The sequence below is a fragment of the Suillus discolor genome, assembly GCF_016758755.1.
Source record: "Suillus discolor strain FC423 chromosome Unknown F5147scaffold_95, whole genome shotgun sequence".
NCBI lineage: Eukaryota > Fungi > Basidiomycota > Agaricomycetes > Boletales > Suillaceae > Suillus > Suillus discolor.
The window spans coordinates 1-19,708 of record NW_024541342.1 but is presented as its reverse complement, the minus strand read 5'-3'; the positions used below and the strand labels follow the sequence as shown (position 1 = coordinate 19,708).

The following is a 19,708-nucleotide window of genomic DNA, read 5'->3' as shown; positions in this document are numbered from 1 at the left end:
CAAATTATGATCTACATCGATGTATTAACCCTCACACACCAATCATGGGTGCGCCCTTGATTTCCGGATCAATTTAAACTGTTAAAGAGTCTGGACTCTGCATGTTGCTAGCCAAAAACCTGTCACTGACGTTCGAACTGTCGATGTATCTTGTTGCTCACGCTGTTTCCAGTGAAGAAGTGGCTTCGACAGCATCAGAGATCTCCGACTATGATAGTGGGCGGCGCCAATTCCCTAACCAGGACCTTCGTGAACCTTGCAGCTTCAAGTTCCTTGCTGTAAATGTAGGAAATGCTCCAGGCTAGTATAGGCATAGTGACTATCTGTAACAATAACATGTAGAGTGGAATAGCTAGTGGCTGTATTTGATGTATGGAGCTGAATATAATCTACAAACGTGAACAGTAGTCACTGAATGTGCAAAGAAACGGCGTGGTTATAATCACTTTGTCGAGTTCGTTCCTGAGAAGACCTAGATGAAAGGGCTTGCCACCGTGACTTGCTGGCGGCATCCATCCAAAATGTGTAGAATATGCTAAGACTTACCTCCCATCGCTCTATACGTTCGATATGCTTTCAAGAACAGCAGATTTCCCATCCTTCCTCCAAATGCAGGTACAAAGCTCATTTTTTTTCGGTCAGGACTGATCCTCTGGTTGACCATAGCGAGTCTGAGTAGGAAATAGGCGCGAGATGGTGTGTTTGAAGCCATTCAGAGGCCTACAAAACTCGAAACTGATTTAAATGAATTTTCAGCATTTTCACTATTTTTGAACCGCCACGTGCAAACACGTGAATCACGACTTTCGGAAAGGAATGTATCAGGTACAGCCAGCATTACAACAACTATTTTACATCACTCAAACACGATGACTACGTCCGGACCTTTGGTATTCAACCATCGCTTCCAAAGTTCGCTATATTTTGACGACCAAGGCCGGCGTAGCACTTGCTCGTCTGACAGAAGGCGCGCAATCCGCTGCATTTCTTTCAGGTCTCTGTGAGAGTAATACTTCATGCGCACAACCGCTTGGGCAAGCGTCGGGTGATACTTTGATCCCAAACACCAAGCAGGCATCACTTCTTCTGAGCAGCAATGTCAGACGGAGGACTCACCGATCCCCGAAACACCATCCTATGCCACTTGCAAAACGTTTTGGCTGGTAGAGAAAATTCACTGCTTCCTTCGTCGAGGTGCTGTACATCGCGGTATTGAGGTAGAAGACGTGGTGTATAATACGTCACGAGAGGTATCTCAGACGTCTCTTGCGGCGGCCGGCGAGCACTAGACTGTGCAAGGTGGCGTCGGTAACGAGCAGCAATGCACCAATATTTCGCTTCCGCTTCTAGCGTGGGGAATGTTCCGCACCGCGAACGTGCAGGGAATGGAAATAGTAAGAGGCGGACACGAAGACACGTAGAGGAGAGTGCGTGATAGAGTCTGTCCATGAGGGTCCTGTTGAAACCTCGGAGTAGGCGCCTCCCAAGGTGAGTCGCGCAGAGAGATCGCACCACCCATGTTGGATCGACGAGTGGGAAGCTCATTAGTAGCAAGAAAGTAACGATGGCTGGTGGCTTGAAGTAGATGATGCTCTGGGCATCGGTCAGGTCTGCATTCGTGACAAGTAGATCTGGATGTGGAGCTCACCTGCAACTGCATTTTGCGAGTTTCCTCGACGACGATTGGGTTGCAGTTCAAAGGCTTCTTGATTAGCCTTTAGACCCTATGGAGATTCGGAGTATGAGACTCGGACTGCCTTGCAAGCGTTATACGTCAGTTTTGATGGTAATAACCGGCACTTACGAGACGCCCGGATTCCCTAAGCCCATCTGCTTTGGCCATCCAACCTCGTGGCAGGCCGCGAGGCATGATGGCTTGGCAGCACTATTTGTAGGACGATCACCATGACATATCCATACAAAAGCAGGTCTGTTTCAATAATAAGAATGTGATATTTTGTACCGTTTCCATATACAGACAGGGCTTGGGGTCTGTTCAACGTTTGGTGTCTGACTGTGGACAGACTCTAGAGCAGTTTGTAGAGCGCTTGTGGAGCTAGCAGTTTTTGTTAGCACTAAAGGGGAGGTTGCATCGAGGTGAACGTCCAATTTTACATAACATTACCTGATCAAGGTCTTGCTGACCGGGTTAGCACATGATCGCAGATTATTGTCTTGTGACTGCGTTCCATTACACGTTAGGTGACGTTACCGAAACTCCAATGGGTATTTGCTAGTAAATCAGATGAAATACAAAATGTAGATACATGCGTAGCGATGTAAATGAAGATGGTATGGTTAATCACCCAGCAGCCTGTGTCCGCTCTAACATCTTATTCACCGCAACATGCCTCCCAGAAGACGCATGCGCCATATCTGACAACCTGTTCTCCCTCATCCTCGTCAAGACCTGCAGCAAGAAGGTCGGCGTAGCACCATGCGGCCTCTGTGCATCCTCCAGGTTCTCCACGGGCGTAGATACCCCGCTATGGCTCACTGCCGGTTGTGTCTGGGCCGACGCATGTCCGTAGAATGTACCTCTTGCGGAATCAACATGATCGGAATCTTCAAAGTACCGCTCCCAGAGTGTGTATAGTGAAATGATTTCTTGTGCAATAGTGGCGACCAATGGCATTGAGATGTTAAGTTCAGCAAAGAAAGCAACAAAGTCCTGTGAGGGTTTCTTTGAGTGACTCGATGATGTACTAGAATTTTGTCGCGACGATCTTCTCGGGGAACTGTGAACTGGTGTTGCTTCAACTGAATGAGACTGATGTTGGAGGAGCTCTCTAGTTGGACCGTGTAAAACAACAGCGAGATAGAGTGCGGTAATGGCGAGTAGATGGGGAGGATAAAGCAAGCAGAGATCTGAGCGATATGTATCGTTGACGATAGACCTACAATTAGAGTCAGTTATGAGACACTCCTCCTACAAATCCGCTCACCAAGCTAGCTGGAACGCATCATCTGGCAACTCGAGTTGCCCATCACCACTTCCCCAATACCGTGGCCCATCGTCCACTCCCACTCCCACTTCACCAGCCTCTGTCTGCAAGTCGTTTGAGCTCTCCTTCTTGCAAAGGGACAACAACGTGCGATAAGGATGAAAAACAGTGAGATCACATTCGAGGTCCGCAACGAGGTAGAACTCCATCTCGGCGAGTTTGGAATTATCTGAAGGAAAGTATTTCACGCCGTACGGCTGTTCTGTGCAACTTGACATCAGTATTGAAACAGATATACTTGGTGTTGAAACACACGGCTGAAGAAAAGGCGAGCCTCTGCTACCATATTTTTGATGTGCACGGGCGACTCCTCCGCCTTTCCAGCCACGTAACAGCATGCTGCGATGACGATGAATGGGTCTGTTTCGCAATACGAGTTTTTGATATAAAATCTTCGAAAGAATACAATGGCTGTCGCGATGACGCGTTGCCTGAAGTTGAGCTTTTTTCCTAGTTTTGTTATAACTAGAAAAGTTTGAACGTCAGTCCGCATTCGCATGTGTATTACACTCACCATTCGCAAAGAAGATTGCAAAGAAATCGAGGTACTCCGGATCATCCACGTATTGTAGGTCATCTGAACGAGACTCCTTCAAGGTAGCGCGGTCCACTATCCATCGTTTGCTATGATACCCACCATAAGCTGCTTATGCCTCGTGACTTTGATCCTCCTCACTAGTGCGAACTGGCCCAGAAATCAGTGGCCATATGAAATCGACAGGACACGTTTAAATCAGGATTGAACAAGGAATGCAGGAAAGTTGCAAAACCCTGCTAGAGTATTGTTGCGGAGAATAATGAGGTTGCACAACTTGAAAGTTGGAACGGTCACCGGCATCAGGAAATTGGCCGAAACTGTTATGACCAGATACATGTGACAAACAAAACATATTATTCCTAACTACATAGGCCCGAACGGCCCGAACCACTTTGATCCCTCGATGGTACTAGGAATTGCAACACTTTCGGAAATTTACGACAATGGGTCACTCGATACGCTCCTGTCCTGTTGACTCATCGGTGCTGCACAGTGTGATTCAAATTGCACACGAGTCAGGGGAGAGTCTCGTTGATTGATGTGCGTCGTGTAGGGATGCCAATATCACTGATGCCGCATCATTATTTAGCCTACGTGACCTTGTAGTACGTAGAACAATACGGTATAGAAAAAAACAAAAGCGACAAATCCATTAATGCGCCCTCGGGAGCATTTTGATGGGCCGCTTTACGACACGGGTCGGCCGCCGCATCACCCTCACCCAAAGTTTGAAACATTGATGCCTTCACATATAAAGAAGAAAATACAAGGAATGACCGACTTCCTTCTATCAAGGTCTGAGGCCCGGCCACTTCAAGGCAGACCAGCTAGTTGATTTAACATCCACTGCACTCATTTGGTATGTCGAGGACTCAGTGTGTATCGTGTCGATCGAATGCTTGCTGTTGCGTGCCGACAACTGCAATCCCCCCCTCGGTGGACTGGAAGGCTCGTTCGAAAAATGTTTCAAAAAACGCGCGCAATGGATTGTTTGCGCCACGCGCATGTTATATCATGCATGGCATGCTGGTCATGATCCACGTTGTCCTTCTTTTCTTTTATGTCCGTCACTGGGAACACCATGTAACTTTCGCTTTCACACCAACAAACAATGATTTCTGGCCTGTGGTGCTTAGTGCTTCACTGCAAGCGTTTTATACCGTACGTATCCAGTGTCCACTGGTATCCTAACGATACACCAATGACATGACTTGATCCAGATATACACGGCTATTCTGCTCTTCCTTACCCAACGGCTTGCGATTTCGAGAACACTCGTACGCCATGCAAAACTGACCGCCGTTCATGACATCTCTGGCGCATGGGCGGGTCTCGGTTCTGCACTCACTAGTGTCTGGCGACAAACTGACATCCCCGCTTCATGGTGGACGACTTCCGCTGTGGCAGCCTACCTTGCGAGCATAACCGTGCTGCATGTCACCTCTTCTACTCTCCTACAATTTCAAACCTTCAATGCTTCTATGACGACTTCGGTGCCCACAACACTAGGATGGCTAGACGATTCGTCGTATAGCTATTTAACAGACCTAGGACCCATTACCACATCCCTACCAGTTGTCAATCATTTGACTGGACTCGTGTCCGCAGGGTTGTCCAACACCACACTCTACGACACCCTCAAAACAACCGCTATAGCAGGGAATGCGACTGTGAACGCAACGACGGTAGCCTCGAGTTGCGGGTTGGTTCCAAATGTCACATACTCTGCGAATACCAGCACAGCGATCGTTCCGTTTGGGCCAGTTGCCACTCGCGTGCTTAATGCGAGCACTCTCTGTCAGTGGTTGTGATTGCGGTGATGTTTTATCACGCTGACAGTATCTACAGGGTCAGATCAGATACATATAATTCCATGGATGGAATATGAGGATTCTTACGGTGGCGTCTCGAAGGTCAGCGTTCTCTTAGTTCACGCCCACCATAGAAGTTGAATAACAATTTGACTCCAGCTTCCTGGTGTCTATCTTATGGTCTCCACATTATTGGGGATCGACCCTTCAGTACAAGATGAAGTTGCTGTGAACATGACTTGGGGTACGTTTGCTTATTTGTAATACAGTCATGATAACAATACGTTCTGCAGCTATCCCTGACATTGCCACTCCATACGTCATCCAGGTCTATTTCGTATATTGCTCGCTGTCAGCGAACACTACAGATGGGATAGTCAACATGCAAACCAACAGCCTACTGAGTCCTACGTCCATATCGCAGCCATCCTCGCAATGGGAAATGTATCAATTCGGGTGGTCGAATACTAGTTGGCAAACACAGGTGCGTTATACGGCGCTCACTTCGAGCTCAATGACATACTGTCAATTTTAGATCGGCAGTGCTTTGGCTACCCCGGATAGCAGCAGCGGGGTTATATTTGATGGTACACCTTCCCAAATCACTGAACTCTCTGTTGCGGACGAGTAGGCCAAAAACTTTGACTGCACTGTTAAAATGTCTCACGTACGGCTTGACTTCTAGGTATGTCATGTCGTTGGTAGGCTTGAATCTCACTGAGGAATATACACAATTCCGAGATGGTGCTCCTCCGATTTCCAATTTCACGTTGAGACCGGATGAACTAGAATTCGCGGTTGCGAGAGCAGCTGCACAACTCATCTGGCTGGGTAAGGGATACGTTTGACGTTTTTAAACTCTCGCTCATTCTGTGCCACATGCTTAGCCGGACAAATGGGTACAGCCAATGGAGGAATTGACCCTGGCAACGGGACAGCCTATGTTAACGAGCAGTTCATTGCCCTACGCCTCAACGTAAGTGAACTGCGCAGATGTTGTTTTTAAATAACTAATGGAGCATTGTAGATCAACCTTCTTCCTGTGAGTTCGTGGTAATATCTATGCGATGACTATTCATCGAAAATGGTTCTAGTTGGCTTTCGCAGCGTCTGCATCGGTGATAATGTTGGGACTGGCGCTACATATGACAAGAGCATTTCATGCATCGCACGACAGTCAGGCTGCTATCCCAAACATAGGTGTGCTGCAACTCTTGTGGTTGGGTCATCGTTCAGCCTCTATCAACGAAGTCCTGGAAGATGTGCAACATCCGACAGAGGCCAATCTGCGGCGAGCGGGCATGATAGATGTCTGTCTTACGAAAACAATATCTGATAAAGAAGAGTTTGGGAGTCCAACAGATAGTCTCTCCTGGTGCAGTCGACTACCATCATGACGATGATATATGATTTGGGTTCGATAATAGGAGGCTGGCGAGCTCCTGCTTATTGATGTTGGAGGAGTTTCAACGCGACGCACGTGCCCGTCTGTTCGAAGGGGTATCATCATCCCGTAATAGATCTATACGCATACACAGCTGCTAGCTACAATATCTCGAGTGTCTTGACGTCCACCATGTCCCGAGCAAAGGCCATGTCGTCGACTTGTGCAATGATAGCACGATCTGATGCGATTCTCTTGTATTCTCCCCCACGCTGCTGCGCTAGCAAAAATGCACTAAAAGGCTGTCCAAGGCGAACAATCAATCGCAACGCTCGCTTGCCCGATTCCAAATCAACCGGCTCCTCTGCTTCAAGGGACTCGGCAGGTGAATCCTGCAATGGAGACCCAGGCGCAGACCAATAAGATTCGTCGCTCTGCGTGTCATCTGCAATGTCAGGCTGCCCGGCTGCCAAGCCTAACAGCTCCGCAAAATCAGGCAGCTCGAGGAGATCACGATCCCATGGACGGACGAGTAAGAACGTCTGCCGTGTGGAAAATGTCCACGAAGACGGAATAAGTTTGTCCTCCGTGGTGATTAACAGGTCGCGAAGACCGTCTGCCTTGACCTCATACGCGCCGTGTGAATCTTGGTCTTCAGTATGACTCCGTTTCACTGCTGTGACACGAAATGCTATGCAAGGCAGATGCAGTCTGCAGTTCGCGAAACGAGGAGCGTTCGTGTGGTCGAGAAGGGTATAAAGCTTTAAAGCTGATTCCATAGCCTCAGTGTTTCGCAGTGAAGAGACCGAAGTCTGAATCTCATCTTCAGACAGAGATGGCAGCGTGCACGGCGGAGCTGTGTATGAAGTGATGTCAGCTGGTAGACAGCTATTGAATTCGGATGATTTTCCGACCCAGTCCAGGGCACTGATGTCGCCCGACTGAGCTACGACCTCCTGCAAGAGCCTCCCAAGCGCCTTCTGCTTCCTCTCGCCATAGATGACAGGTAGGTTGACGCCGAAGATACCAAACAATGAGTATGCAATATCTTCCTGCCGCGTGGTAACACGCGCTGACACCCATTGGAGTTTCTCCCGGGCGTTTTTCATCCCCGGACGGAAGGCAACAAGGGTTCGTGCATTTATGCCCGTCGCATCTCCCATCTCCCGCATGATTGCAAGAGAATCTTTGTGGTTTGGAGAGCGATCGTCGAGATACGGAGACCAATCCTGTCGATAAAAGAGTACAATTTTTGGGGCCAGGAATTCTTGAACTGTCCATCCTCGCGTATTCCAAGCGCTACTTGCGAGTGCGCCAGGTTGCGATGAAGGTGGAACATCCGATAGGTAGATGATGGTGAGTGCTGAGTGGTGATACCAGACAAACATGGAGTTGACTGATTGTTGGACCTCGACGTTGTTAGTCTGGTCGATGCAACAGCTATCAATCCATGCCCAGTGATATCCTTTATCACGAGCAGTTTCACAGAATGACCGCAACTTCATGAAGCCACCAACTGGATCCAAGTGGTACACCCCCTCGCCCTGGATGTCATGTAGTGACGGCTCCTTCCCTTCCCACCTATGTGACAGCATGACATAACGGAAGTACATCGCCACCACGGTTTGGATGCGCTGCATTAGATCCACATGCGCCAGTGTTGATGATAAAAGCTTCTTGTACTCCGTGCTCGTTTTGAAGGCATCGATCTGTCCCTCTCGATCGCATGAGCGCCCAGTGGAGGTGTTGATGAAGCGATGCGGGGTGTCGTCAAATTGAGCCTTGATGCTCTCTCCAATAGCACGTTCTGCTTCGGATGGACCAACATACTGTTGCCGCAAATCTGGAGAAAGAATCAACAATGTTTGAAGGATGTTTTATTTGAGGCGTACTCCTTGTTTCCGTATCGGGAGCACTTTCCAACTTAGAGAGCATGGTTTTGAGCGCCTCGATGGCTTCATCATATCGATGTGCGCCATGAAGCACCGCATGCTTCAACTGATATCCAAAGTAAGATGAAGGGTCGAGTTCAATGACCTGCATATCACCAAAATCAGCGTCGAATGCAAAACGGTAACTGTCATCCCACCTTTTCCGCATCGAGGAGTGCATCGTTCCATAGCATTTTTCCTGACCTCGCTTTACTGCGGTTTGCAAAGGTGGTATGGGTTGCAAAGTCGAGATCGATCGCTGCAGAGTAAAGCTCGATAGCCTTGTCGTAATTACCCGCAGCGAGGGCTTCATCTCCGCCCACAGCGAGGTCAGTCACTCCAGCGGCAGCATAAAGCACGCTGCAACCTTGCTTGAAAACTAAGTGAAATGAGGTTTAGAATTATACCCGATTGACATCATGAAGACTTGCCAGTGGACCAATCACGGCAGTATACTTTCGTAGCTTCATCAGCCCTATCCATCATGTATCGGTATGCTTTAATGGCCTCTGGAAGTCTACCTGCCTTAAGAAATGCATGGCACCAATTCTGGTGTGCAGTTCGCCACAAGGACTTGAGGTCCCACCCGAATAACTGAAAAAGCACAGTGAGACGTCAAAAATGATTTCAGCTGCATTGAAATAAACCTACCACCACGAAGACATCATATCTAGAATGAATGTCCGACGTAGACGAAAAATCAATAGTGTTGACAGCAGCAGTGAAGTGGCCAATCATTTCATTGTGACGTGCGTCATCCAATGCATTCGTTCCCATTTGGACGTGTAGATAAGCCTAGAGTGCGAGGTTCGCAAAATCAGCATCGATGCATGATTCTGGAGTTGACTGTCAGGAGCACTCACTTCCACGATACCACAGGCAAGAGAATTTGGATTGGGACGAGTGGTAGCTAGCTGTTGGACGCGCAAAATTGCCTCGTCCTGTTGATTTGCATTGAAAAGGGCGATGGCCTGACAGCTGTTGTGTAAGTAGCGAGGACATGAGACACAATTGACGTACCTTGATCAAGAGTAGGAGACGGGTTTTATTCAAGTCTGCGTCCACGTACATGAATGCGAGGTCAAACGCTTTCATCGCGTCCTGGAATTGTCGTTTTCCACAGTGGGCGATGCTGTTGGAGATACAACCCATCAAGGATGGCTGAATACTGATACTCTGTATCACCGTAAAAATTAGCCAGTTTTAAAGTAATCACAACGAGAACATTATCACTTTTAATGCATCATCAAGTGCGCGGTCCCAGTCAGCTTTTCTCGCCATAACAAACGAGCGATTTGCATAAGAGTTGTAGTCATTGCCATCAGCACCGATATTTTGTGTTAAAAGCCTGTCAGCAGTAAGCAAGTCCCCGGTTATGCATGCATCGCGGGCTGTCGTGTTGATGGCGAGGATCTGCATCACGCATGGTCAAATTATGTGACAAGAATGAAAGCTAGAAACACACCTCGCAATCAGACTGTTGAGCCTTGACATCAAGATTGATGATCAATATACAAGAAGATGAACTGCCTGTAAATGAACGGGAACTCACATTATTTGCCGCATGTTCCTTCAAAGTGTCTTCCTGCAATACATCCTCGGAGAAAATAAGATGAAGAAGGGATGAAAAATGAACAGAATCTTACATCTGTTGCCCGGTCCCCGAGAACGTCCTCTAGCGAAGGTATTGCCCACTTTGAGATGATAAAATCACTTCCTCCACTCAGAATGTACTTGCCATCCATGGAGAAGGCGACGCAATACACCGCTTCGGTGTGTTTGAATATGGCAATGGCTTGTCGATCCGAAAGTCGCCAAAGGCAAACCTGGGGGGTGTTAGACGCGGTCGCGAGAAGGGTGCCGGCAGGGTTGAAGGCAATCTTGAAGACACCCCCAGTATGGCTATTGCAGGGCTCACCGACCTGCTTCCAGGTCGATGAATTCCAGATCCGTATGGTGGGATCACCATTGATACCAGTTGATACAAGCTGCTTGCCATCGGGCGTCCACGCGAGTGAAGCATTCCATGCTCCATACGCAGAGTGACCCTGGAACTTTGCGATGCAATCCCTCTTGCCTGGATTCCATATTTGGATATTTGACGTGGTTGCGATGGCAAGATATTCACCAGATGGTGAATACTGAACACAGTAGATTGGAGCGCCACAACTGATTGGACTTCCTTTCACCTGCCATGTTTTTGTGTTCCAAAGCTCCACTGTGGTGTCCACTGAGCCGCTGGCCAGCAACGTGCTGTCTGGGCCAAAATCAAGCGACACTATCTCTTTGGAGTGAACTTTGATGGGCTGGGTGAGAGATTCGCCGTCTCTGTTCCAGGCTATGACCTCTCCACCATTATCACCGCTTGCTATCCATTTCCCATCTCTTGATACTGCAAGTCCTTCCACTGGATTGGAATGCCCCTCCATTATCTTCAATACAACACCGTCTTCTAAGTCCCAAAGACGAAGTGTCTCGTCGCCCGAGGCCGTCACCATACGGTGTCTATCGGGGAAGACTGTGACTGCTACGAGACTATTTCCATGACCTTGAAATGTTTGATTGGGGGTGGTGATTCGAATGAGGGGGTGTTCTGCTTCCGTCATTCTGCTCGAGGTGGATGGTGTTGAGCACAACTTGCTAGAGAGACTGCGGGCGTCCTGAATCTTAAATAAGTTTCAGAGGTACCGGGCCTTTTTGTGCTTCGTGTATCATTACAGTATGTTGCATATGAGATTGCAGTAGTACCGTGTTTTTCAAAGGCACCTTTACACCCTAATTAGGTCAAGGGATGTGACATCTTGTAATACGCGTGTGAGTGACTCACGGTGGGTGTAAAGATGTCGGTAAAGGTAGCGAGGCCGAGTTTTCAAAAACAGGTACTGCAATCTCATATGCAACACACTGTAGACGCCCAGCACACGTGTATGATGTCCGGAATCTCCCCCTATCAGTGCACACCGGATCAGGTCACAGATATGTTTAGACTCTACTGGTGTGACAACAAAGTGGACCCAAGATGCACAAGAACGAAATTGCAAATTGAAAAGCTGTAAAGTCACTTACTCGTAAATGACAGTAGTGGACATCATGTCGACACCGAGTGCCAATATTATAGTGCCAGAGCGACGGCAAAAGCTAATGCGTATCGGGACCACATCCGTCTGTTCAACAACCTATGCGAATGATCATCGTACTAGTGAAGTACGTCGTTCCTCGGACTGCTGCTAAACCGTCCATCATAAACCTAGTATTCATTTATTTAAGTATGTAGAAACAAGCTGCATCCGTAACCATACCTTTATCACTTCCTTGAAGTGTAAAAATATCTCTCTGACGGAGAATCGAACTCTGCTCTCCCGCGGGCTGCTTCCTGACAGGCGGGTGTACTGACCGATATACTATCAGAGACGAAAACCTGCCGACGCTAGCGTACATAAATAGCTCAACGTATTTGTGCTTGTTTACCAGCACCTTCAACTTCTAGCAAGGACAAACAACTCGTTACTCGTCACATTCACCACTCCCAGTCGTTCAGAACATGGATGATCCTCTAGATGCCACATTTGTGACTGGGCTTTGCTATCTTCTGGCCCCAGTAGGCTGGCAGCCAGTTATAACAACCGTGCTCATACTTCTGTTCACTAGCTGTACCACTGTGCAGCCTTTCCTGGCAGTTTTTCCCAGACATGTATGTCGGAAATTTCTAGGCACCATTGTAGGTCCCTGGTAGACATTTTAAGGACAAATTTTCACATAGGCCATTATAATGCATGCGGATGACACACGATTTTATTTTAAGACCTTATAATGGTTGCCGTCGTCCATTGCAAGGCATTTGGATGGCTGTGTCATGACACGTGAGACACGGGCCTTGAAAGGCATTGTAATGCTGACATCAACCTTGAAATAGAAAAATAATAATTTAATGACCCACGTGATCTTTCAACACTTTCAACCGAACTTTAATTGTTGTACTACCATTTTATTTGTACGACTATCCTATTTATGTTACTATCTAATCATTATCTAGTACTATTATTAACTACTGTCTATCTAATCATGATCTATACTACTATTATTAACTATTGTAATGTACACTGGTGGGATTCGAACTCTAGACTTTGACCTTACCAAGTAGAACTGTAGTATTAACTGGCATAGTTACCCCTTAGCCAAACGGCCACATATAAGATGGAACCCCAATGCTATATGTGCACATTATAAGGTCCTTATAAGGCAACATAATGTCTTACCCAAAACTTAAGTTGCGGTTGAGGCCATCAAGTCTAAGGTTAAAATTGTAGCATTGCATATCAATCAAAACACATCTGACATCAAGTATGTAGTCCTAAGTACGAGGAGAGACTGATGTAAAGTCCAGAGTAGGAATAGCTAATGATAAGACCGAATAATAACAACCAAATGCTCTGAATCACCTCGTTGTTGGTTTCTTGCTGCGTGTGCTAATGTGTTTGGGTTTCGGAACATCTGGTACAGCAGCAGGGACAGGCTGAGCTGAAATACGACCCCTGACGCCATGCTTTTCCACCTGCTGGTTCAGTCTGCGCTGCCGAAGAATCACGATCAGTTAGCGATAACTGACTAACATCCACCTGTAGCTGCGTAGAAGACACGCCGGCACGTGGCTGGCTGATTGACATTGATGTTGAGACAATGATACAGTCATCCTGGGTGGTAGGATCTGCAGGCGCTGCAGAAAGAGCAGAGAGATTGGAAAGAGCCGGCGAGGGTGCGCGGAAAACAGGAAGAGTTCGGCGAAGGGTGCACGAGCAACAGGATTATCCAATTCCTCCAATAGGTCATCTTCCCAGGTGCGAGGGATGGAGGCAGAGGGTACAACGGATGCGGGTGCACTCAATAGCGCTGCACGGGTGTTGAAAACTTCCTTATTGAAGTATTCCATCACGCCAATTGCCCATGGAGAGCTTTTGAATAAGTGTTCCAGATAGAAGTCGTAATCCTTCTGGTAATCGATCTTCGTCTCTGCTCCGGTCGCAGTGAGCTCGGTATCGTGCGTTAACAAGAAACGTGCCTGTGAATGAATAATCAGCAATGATGCAAAGCAAAGGACGGACAATGATAGAATACTTACCAATATAGCAGCGCCAGCAATCATACCCTCAGTAACACTCTGCGCACCCATTCGCAGACCCCTGCCCTTTGGATGGCCCCTTGTCTTCCCACCAAGTATCGCCTTTCCATACACTTCAACGCGAATAATCTAGTATGAGCAATAGAGTTAGCCATCATACTTGGACATTGATCAGTGGCACTTACTTTGACGAGCACTGGAGACTTGAGGAAATCATCGGCTGACATAGCATTGGGCTTCGCAAATAGCACAGGTGCAAGGCGGATGTAATCGCCCTCTCCATTCCTCTTGAGCAGGACAAGGAGATCCTTGTTGTCCTGCTTTTTGGAAGGCTGGTCGGCAAAGATGCTGGGGTCGAGCTTGAAAGGAGAGAATATAACACCTGCACAATCCTTGATACTGTGCAGAATGTTTGACCTCTCGGAGCTGACTGCCGAACGAAACTAAGGCCAACAGAAGTATCAGCGTGAAATTTGGCAGTGTTTGAATCATAAACTTACCAATGATCCGAAACGTGGATAGGTTTCCATGGAGGTGTGCAAGTCTTTAGGTATGATCTGATACAGCTCAGCCATTGCACCTTTAAGCTTCGCATCGGGAGAGCTCCAACGTGTAGCGGCGCGTGGGTCGACATTAGCAGGTTGAGGAGAAGTCGGAAACAGACCGTTTATGACCCAGAAATGACTAAACAGGGTATACTTCTGTCCTTGGTGGGTGATGCTGGAATCCAGTGGAGACGTCTTCTTGAGCATGCGGTTGCGGCTGCGAGCAGGAATTGCAGATGAAAGAGTGAGATACTGTTTCTTGAGGACCCGTAGTTCAGAACGTGTTGCATGGTAAGCTTGCTGGGCTACCGCAAGGGCCTGATACGTAAGAGCATATATCAGATGATGTTGTAGACTAATAAGAATGATATAAGTGTCGTGCCTACCTTTCGAACATCATGCATTTGTGCATCTGGCCCAGGGACAGCCAGGACCGTCCTTACTGCATCCAAGTCGCTCCCAGATACTTCACCATCAGATCCATCAGAATAGAATCATCCGAGACGGCGTTAATCTCAGCCTCGAAATCTTCCCCAGCATTCATGTCAGTACGGCATGACAGTGTCTCTAAAACTGAGTGAGAGTGAGTGAGTTAATGGGACGCGGAGGATGAAATACCCATTGCCCACTTTATATAACATGCTCCGGGGCGATGCGCCAATGGACTCGGTTCCAGGACAAAGTATTATGTCGAAATAGAAACTTGTGGACCACAGGTGTCGATTTGCCGAGGTTGCTGGTCCTCGCTAACAGAATCAAGGCGATACACACTTACGACAATGTTGATAATTGTACATCAGTATGTTTCGCTAATAAGGACCAATACATAATAAGTCAGACTCACCTGTAAGTGCTAGGCAATTCTGAGCTGAGGCATCTTTGGTAAAAAATGCACACGTGTTGTTCGGATATTCCTGTGAAACATAATGAGCATTCCTATCCAAATACTGAGTAGACTTACCGGTCTAATTTGGAGGCTGGTTTGAGGCGTCTTTGGTAAAAAATGCACGCGTGTTGTTTGGATATCCCTGTAGAATATTATGAGCATTCCTACCTAAATAATAAGTAGACTTACTCGTGTAAATTTGGAGGCTGGTTTGAGGCGTCTTTGGTAAAAAACACACGCGTGTTGTTCGGATATCTCCTGTGATACTAAATGAGCATTCCTATTCAAATACTGAGTAGACTTACCGGTCTAATTTGGAGGCTGGTTTGAGGCGTCTTTGGTAAAAAAAATGCACGCGTGTTGTTTGGTATTCCTGCAGAATATCATGAGCATTCCTACCTAAATAATAAGTAGACTTACTTGTGTAAATTTGGAGGCGTCTTTGGTGAAAAACGCATGCGTGTTGTTCGGATATTTCCTGCAAGACATGATAAGCATTCCTATCCAAATACTGAGTAGACTTACTCGTCTGAATTTGGAGGCGGGTTTGAGGCATCTTTGGTAAAAATGCACGCATGTTGTTTGGATATTCCTGCAGAACATCACTGAGCGGTCCTACCCAAATACTGGAATGGACTTACTCATATGTGTTTCATTCGCAGAAAACATGTCACCTGTCAATGTGATCAACAACGAAGTATTCATCTTGATGCTCAGAATTCAGGGACTAGAACAGCTCCTTCGAATGAAAGATTTAAGCGGGACAAATATTGATGACGACCTCGGGACAGCCTTGACACGAGTAAGCTTGAAGGTGGAGTCTGTTCTGCGAGGACCGACTCTAGCAGTGTATGGTTGAACAAGTGCGAATTCGAAGGGCCCGAGATTCGAAATATGACATCTGAACATGAAAATTAGCTGGACGAAGGCTGTTTCCTCAGCGGTCAGTTGTATGAGCGCGTGATCGAATCGTGGCCGCCCATGGAATTTGGGGTTGCACCGAAGGTGGTCAGTATTTTGCCTCCAGTCCACAGCCGACTCATAGTTCACCTTGAGATAGCGGTGCTCGTGAATCTGTGTACCATGTTAGTATGATGCATTAGACAACTTGTACAGGATACTATTAGCATACCTTGAAATCGCCTGGGAATGTAACCCAACTCGTCAGTTGATGGCCATAGGTAGGCAGAGCATTGTTGATGAATTCACTAAATTTCCGACGAAAAGATTGAAATGGACGATCCATTTGACCACGACTCTCAACACCCAGGATGTCTAAGGGTGGCACCGGAGAGCCAAGTTTTACGTGGCCATTAAGGCTACAGGAACATCAATGTCTTCATCAAGCCCTGCCGTCGCCGAGTGCCTGCAACCGGCAGTGTTCATCAAGCGTGTTGACACGTTCTCTCAGAAGTTTCGAGGCGAATTTGTGGTGATCAATACTGAAGTATCTATCAATACAATTGTGTATGATGTGAATCAGTCTGAGTACTAACAACAAATGTATCTTGTAAACTGACTTGCAGTCAGCGATATCCTTTCCATTCGTTCGACGGTGATAGGTGTCTTTGAGGGGGCCATGAAGCTTCTCGTTCGGACGCGTGCTGTTAGTTCTTAGTGCTACTCCTTAAGTCAGGATATCACGAACAACATGTTTCCATAGGTGGGTCTTCGGAAAGTTCCAGTCAAGCTTCAATTTCTCGACCTCCGACTCTTCAGCGCATGTAATATAAGCCTAGGAATGAATGTGTCAGTGTAAATGAGTATAATTAGCTACATAGACAACAAGTAAAGACTAACCTTGAGCTCAGCATCGAAAACTAAAGAGCTCGGCATCGATCGCTGCAAGTGTGCGCCTCAGTATGCAAATCCAGGACCGATTCCAGCTATCCAGCTGGAGATAACTGCTGATAACGCGAAGCAGCTGGTGGCCTACAGGACTGGCTCTGTGCCGTCAGGATGTTTCAAAGCCGGATATAATGTTTGCTTCAAGATAATGAGTGATATGAAAGATCACAAAACAAGCCAAAAAACTTACCTTAGAGAGGTCCTGGTATTTGTTGCCATCAGTGAATGTAATGTTGATAACGGATTTCGAAATGAGTGAGGTGGCGCCATCGGGGGAAGTTAGCGATCCTGTAACTGTGAGAACAGGATAGGTGTGAATACAATCGACAACTTACGACTTCTCGAATGCTTCTTGAGCATCGCGTCCAAGCGACGCGAGGATTTTCTTCAATTCTTCAAGTAGGTGCTTCCACAGACCGCGTGCAATGAATGCAGCCGATCTAAACTAAGTGCATCGTGGGGGACTCGAACGCAAGATGAGCCAAAAAACATTCTAAGCTTCATATTAGCAAGGAATGAGTTTGAAACAACACAAGTGCATACCGCAACAGGTCCGTAATTGAGCGCTTTGAGTATCTGCTCGCCTTCAGCTTTACTGCACCCATAAATACGGAGAGCTTCTTGTGCTTCTTCCACGGTTCTGATTGGGTAGCTCTTTGACAGGTGTGGAGATCCGCTAATGGTACTAGCACACGGGGCAAGGGCATTTGCACAGCGGCAAGTCTATCAGCGACATCATGCACTGTGAATGAAATAGGTTAGTATAACTGTCAAGACCCATAAGAAAGGCAAAAGGCCATGAGCGTGTTTACCCTTGGAATGGCCACCAGCCAAGCGACGAAGATGGAAAACGAAACTCACTGTTCTTCATTAGTCAGCCGAAAGAATCAGTATCACAGGGAAACAGCCATCGCGGAATGCACATTATAGCCCTTGTGTGAATATACAGTCTTTGAGTGCGGGCGACATGTTCACAGGAGCTTTTGAAAAATGATTCATGCCACACAACGCGCCTTCAAAGTTGTGTATCCGAGTTTTCCTTCTTCGGCTGCATCGTCAGGAACCTGCAACATGTAAATTCAACCATCTGACATATATTGAGAACGAAACAACTCACAATAGGTCAACCATCCGAACTACACGACCACCACCAAACCCCTCGCCATTACGGATGTCTACAGGTAAGTTTGCGCATCGGACTACAACTGGATACCCTTTGACGGTACCATGAGACGACAGCTTCGACTTATCAGCGTAGAGAATGAAACAGAATGGGACAGCGTTTTCAACGTCGGGCGGAAGAGAAGACTATTGGTTTGACATTTATATACATTTACACACGATATGACACAGTTAATTGTAACGCACTTGAATATCCCACCACCGATCTCCTGTCCAAGGTTCATTGAAAAAGCGTTCGAAATCCGTACCGTTGTGCTTGTAAACACGGCAGGCATCCCACACGAAATGCGGTGCGAGCAGGGGGTTGTCCAGTAGATCGAGGGCCCAATCCCACACAGGCCGTGTGTGGACCTCGTATTCTTGCTCCTTCCTCTTGTATATCACAGGGACTTCGTGCTTTGAAAACTAATGGCAGGTTGCCTAAGGCATTGAGCATATGATCATGTAAGTAGATTCAGTCAGACACACCGGTGTTAATTCAGCCGCAGCATTGTCCCATGCCCTCGAAAGATCTGTCTCATTCTTCAGAGTGATTTGAGCTTGACCTTGAGCGATGCGCGAAATGAGTTCAAGGAGGGCATTTATTTGAGACTTATTTAGCGCAGCATCAAGCGCAATCTCAGAGAATTCGAAGTCCCCGCGTGACCTGAAAGGACGCCATGGTTCCTCGTCAACGGGTGCGTGCTGCATCTCCTGAGTGATACCGAATTCGTCGAACATCTGGTAGAGAGTCGCACGAGCAGAGCGAGGGTGATACTCCGTTTTGAATTCGCTGGGCATTTGCACAGATGCCGCATGAGGCTGGACAACCGTGGGGTTGCTAGCCATGCTGGCATCGGATAGTACTGAGCGAAAACGATGGGTCAGCAAGATGCAGTAGATTGTAGGTTAATACTTACCGGGGCTAGTTGGATTCCCGTGTTCATCCTCGAGTTGGCTATAGTCGAAGTCTTGGAGATCGTCGATGGGGGCATGGTGAACTTGAATGTCATTCGATGGGCCAGCCTCGCTGGTTGCAGCCTTTCGGCGAGCCTTTCGTGCTAGAATGCAAAAGATCAATTAATATGACTCAGATACAAGGTGATGGTGCGATGAGTCAAACTCACCATTTTGTTTCCCCTTCTCATACTCCTGGTTGAATCGATGTCGCTCCTGCTCATTTTCGATCCGTTTCTTGCAGCTAGCCTCATGTTTCTTGAAGCCCTGCGTTTTGAATGACTTGCCGCAATGAGTGCACGGCAGCTGGGCCTTTAGCGTCTCTTCTGAATAATGGTACTTCTCTCGACGAGAAGTACGAGTCGGAGCCATCAGATGTAACAATATGAATAGAGTGTACAAGTGTACAATATTTACAAAGAGGATGGGACAGCTGGCCGCGAGGCTGATGCGGAATGGAACAAAGTTATGCGCCGATAGCACGTTACGGTGCATTATGATGATTGTCTCACGGTCGAAAGGCCAT

General features: G+C 47.3%; 5 protein-coding genes and 1 non-coding gene across 6 annotated transcripts; 1 reads left to right on the top strand and 5 right to left on the bottom strand.

Moving 5' to 3' along the window:
* Positions 1-856: 856 nt before the first annotated feature.
* On the bottom strand, positions 857-1,870 carry F5147DRAFT_657867 (uncharacterized protein; the record flags this gene model as incomplete). The annotated part of the gene is made up of 4 exons (XM_041434343.1): positions 857-1,051; positions 1,117-1,610; positions 1,649-1,724; positions 1,805-1,870. 4 exons carry the CDS (start codon positions 1,868-1,870, stop codon positions 857-859), a joined length of 831 nt encoding a protein of 276 aa, XP_041286593.1.
* A 333-nt stretch (positions 1,871-2,203) lies between these two features.
* F5147DRAFT_723170 (cyclin-like protein) lies at positions 2,204-3,855 on the bottom strand. Its single transcript, XM_041438960.1, has 5 exons — positions 3,682-3,855; positions 3,520-3,629; positions 3,261-3,470; positions 2,946-3,207; positions 2,204-2,897 (listed from the first exon to the last, which is right to left on the bottom strand). Exons 1-5 carry the CDS (start codon positions 3,711-3,713, stop codon positions 2,303-2,305), a joined length of 1,209 nt encoding a protein of 402 aa, XP_041286592.1. The 5' UTR covers positions 3,714-3,855; the 3' UTR covers positions 2,204-2,302.
* Positions 3,856-4,228: 373 nt separating this feature from the next.
* On the top strand, positions 4,229-7,100 carry F5147DRAFT_723165 (uncharacterized protein). The gene is made up of 10 exons (XM_041438959.1): positions 4,229-4,704; positions 4,764-5,340; positions 5,392-5,456; positions 5,514-5,598; positions 5,648-5,838; positions 5,890-5,981; positions 6,040-6,185; positions 6,242-6,330; positions 6,382-6,396; positions 6,449-7,100. Exons 1-10 carry the CDS (start codon positions 4,405-4,407, stop codon positions 6,749-6,751), a joined length of 1,863 nt encoding a protein of 620 aa, XP_041286591.1. The 5' UTR covers positions 4,229-4,404; the 3' UTR covers positions 6,752-7,100.
* Positions 7,101-11,998: 4,898 nt separating this feature from the next.
* Positions 11,999-12,080, bottom strand: F5147DRAFT_t117. Its single transcript has one exon. It is a non-coding gene; the product is annotated as a tRNA-Asp (tRNA).
* A 1,024-nt stretch (positions 12,081-13,104) lies between these two features.
* F5147DRAFT_779906 (uncharacterized protein) lies at positions 13,105-17,424 on the bottom strand (the record flags this gene model as incomplete). The annotated part of the gene is made up of 21 exons (XM_041442376.1): positions 13,105-13,239; positions 13,276-13,725; positions 13,786-13,914; positions 13,971-14,228; positions 14,286-14,648; positions 14,717-14,796; positions 15,175-15,244; positions 15,292-15,358; positions 15,406-15,474; positions 15,522-15,589; positions 15,637-15,694; positions 15,742-15,808; positions 15,858-15,890; positions 15,945-16,290; positions 16,349-16,535; positions 16,590-16,667; positions 16,737-16,801; positions 16,865-16,951; positions 17,017-17,058; positions 17,255-17,352; positions 17,400-17,424. The coding sequence occupies 21 exons, from the start codon at positions 17,422-17,424 to the stop codon at positions 13,105-13,107; spliced, it is 2,775 nt and encodes a 924-aa protein (XP_041286590.1).
* Positions 17,425-18,079: 655 nt separating this feature from the next.
* Positions 18,080-19,554, bottom strand: F5147DRAFT_779905 (uncharacterized protein; the record flags this gene model as incomplete). Its single annotated transcript, XM_041442375.1, has 6 exons — positions 18,080-18,128; positions 18,182-18,372; positions 18,433-18,651; positions 18,715-19,091; positions 19,146-19,286; positions 19,353-19,554. 6 exons carry the CDS (start codon positions 19,552-19,554, stop codon positions 18,080-18,082), a joined length of 1,179 nt encoding a protein of 392 aa, XP_041286589.1.
* Positions 19,555-19,708: the final 154 nt, after the last annotated feature.

Bases quoted from the DNA above. Each gene is read 5' to 3' on its own strand.
- F5147DRAFT_723170 (XM_041438960.1), bottom strand. From the start codon at position 3,713: ATGGCCACTGATTTCTGGGCCAGTTCGCACTA. The intron at 3,630-3,681 runs GTGAGGAGGATC...TGGGTATCATAG, and splicing joins TTCTGGGCCAGTTCGCACTA to CAAACGATGGATAGTGGACC. The intron at 3,471-3,519 runs GTGAGTGTAATA...AAACTTTTCTAG, and splicing joins TGCAATCTTCTTTGCGAATG to TTATAACAAAACTAGGAAAA.
- F5147DRAFT_723165 (XM_041438959.1), top strand. From the start codon at position 4,405: ATGTCGAGGACTCAGTGTGTATCGTGTCGATCGAATGCTTGCTGTTGC. The intron at 5,341-5,391 runs GTCAGTGGTTGT...CAGTATCTACAG, and splicing joins GCTTAATGCGAGCACTCTCT to GGTCAGATCAGATACATATA. The intron at 5,839-5,889 runs GTGCGTTATACG...TGTCAATTTTAG, and splicing joins ATACTAGTTGGCAAACACAG to ATCGGCAGTGCTTTGGCTAC.